Source organism: Opisthorchis viverrini (genome assembly GCF_000715545.1).
Source record: "Opisthorchis viverrini unplaced genomic scaffold opera_v5_110, whole genome shotgun sequence".
Taxonomy (NCBI): domain Eukaryota; kingdom Metazoa; phylum Platyhelminthes; class Trematoda; order Opisthorchiida; family Opisthorchiidae; genus Opisthorchis; species Opisthorchis viverrini.
The window spans coordinates 1,001,274-1,002,721 of NW_008751760.1; the positions used below are offsets into that span (position 1 = coordinate 1,001,274).

General features: G+C 45.2%; 1 protein-coding gene across 1 annotated transcript in view; it reads right to left on the minus strand.

Annotated features, from left to right (window-relative positions):
- Window positions 1–957, minus strand: part of T265_13792 (hypothetical protein) — a gene marked incomplete at both ends in the record, with an annotated part of 19,639 nt that extends 18,682 nt beyond the window's left edge. Inside the window, one exon of the mRNA XM_009170540.1 lies at window positions 369–957. Coding sequence (XP_009168804.1) covers window positions 369–932 — 564 coding nt within the window. The remainder of the gene's footprint in view (window positions 1–368) is intronic.
- Between the last annotated feature and the right edge of the window lie 491 nt (window positions 958–1,448).

Below are 1,448 nucleotides of genomic sequence, written 5' to 3' on the forward strand. Positions count from 1 at the left end.
TTAACCAGATTGTTGTTGTTAGCAATACAAACCAGGAAAGTGAATTCTGGCATTCCTTCAGTACATAGCTGCTGTGTAATCCTAGAGAGTACGAGGGCTTACATAGTGCTGGGAACAGGCAGAAATAAAGGGGCAGATAAAGAATGTGCGGTCAGTAGCTCTCATCCTATTCACCGACCTTGAACTGCAAACAAGAAACTGGATGGGCGAAAACAAGCCGACCATCAGTGCTGTATTACGAGGATAAGGAAATAACGCTGAAAAGTTCGCTTCAATATTCAGAGCTGGGAAATTAATGAGAGAGAAAACCTTACTTAAATAGCAACAAGGATTTGTAAAACAAAAGGTATGATCAAAGTGGGGTTTACCTCCGGATGCGCTTCGATGATCACATGCGAGGATGGTTTGTAATTTTGGATTTCCTCATCTACGATACCCATTCCAAATCCGACATTTAGAACCCGAATACTGAGGGGTGTCACAGGGTGTGCGTCCGCGTGACAAATCCACGCAGCATGACGAGCCATGAGTGGACGCTCCCAATCCATCATTACAGCCAGATGTGTGTCCTTGTCCACTAGACGATGACCATCTTCAGAGTATTCCAACCGACTTGCTAAATAGGAAGCGTTCAGAGTTTCGTGAGGTGGCCCGTTGGGTCCGGATGAGTGGAATACACCAGACTCCATTGGTACACCCTGGGCGACATTTGGATCGGCCGTATTGGAACTATCTGCCGAAGCTGTTGTAATCGACAAGAGCAGTTCCGACATAACCGCATGATCCAGTAACACGTCAACACATTCCTGGTGACCATGCTTTGCAGCATAGTCTCCAGCGCACATGTACGCACGGTCTACTGCATTCCATGGTGCACCTTCGGCTAGAAGATAGCGGACTATCTCCGTATGACCAGCACTAGCAGCCACCATCAGAACGCTAATTCCGGTTTTTGGGTCCTGTAGAACGGCAGATGGTGAGAACGAAAAAAAATTGGGTGTTGTCACGAACAGCCGGAAATTATGTCGACAGTAAATCGGTTCTTATGAAGCAGTGATATCAAGAAGACCAAGTATAAAGTGCAATGTAAAAATCCAGTGGAACACTGGCGTGAAACTAGTTAAGCTACGCATGACATGGATAAAAGAGAAAGCTGAGATAGTTTTGATCGTGAGACCAAGGAGAATCGATTAGTTAGTGCGAGAAAAAGCGAACTTTTCGGCATGTAGCCCTGCGAAGTGAAAACTAGCTGGGCGAGATCCAACTAGTATACTTTGATTCCATGCACCGGATAATATTTTCAGGCCATGAAAGCTCGTCTCCTCCCAACGAAGCACGGTTCATAAATGCTTTGAGGACTAAACAGATTTTCACTAACCCGTTATCTGATATATGGCATAAATGGAAACAAAAGACTGATTTACACCATTGTGGTGACCAAACTGCAT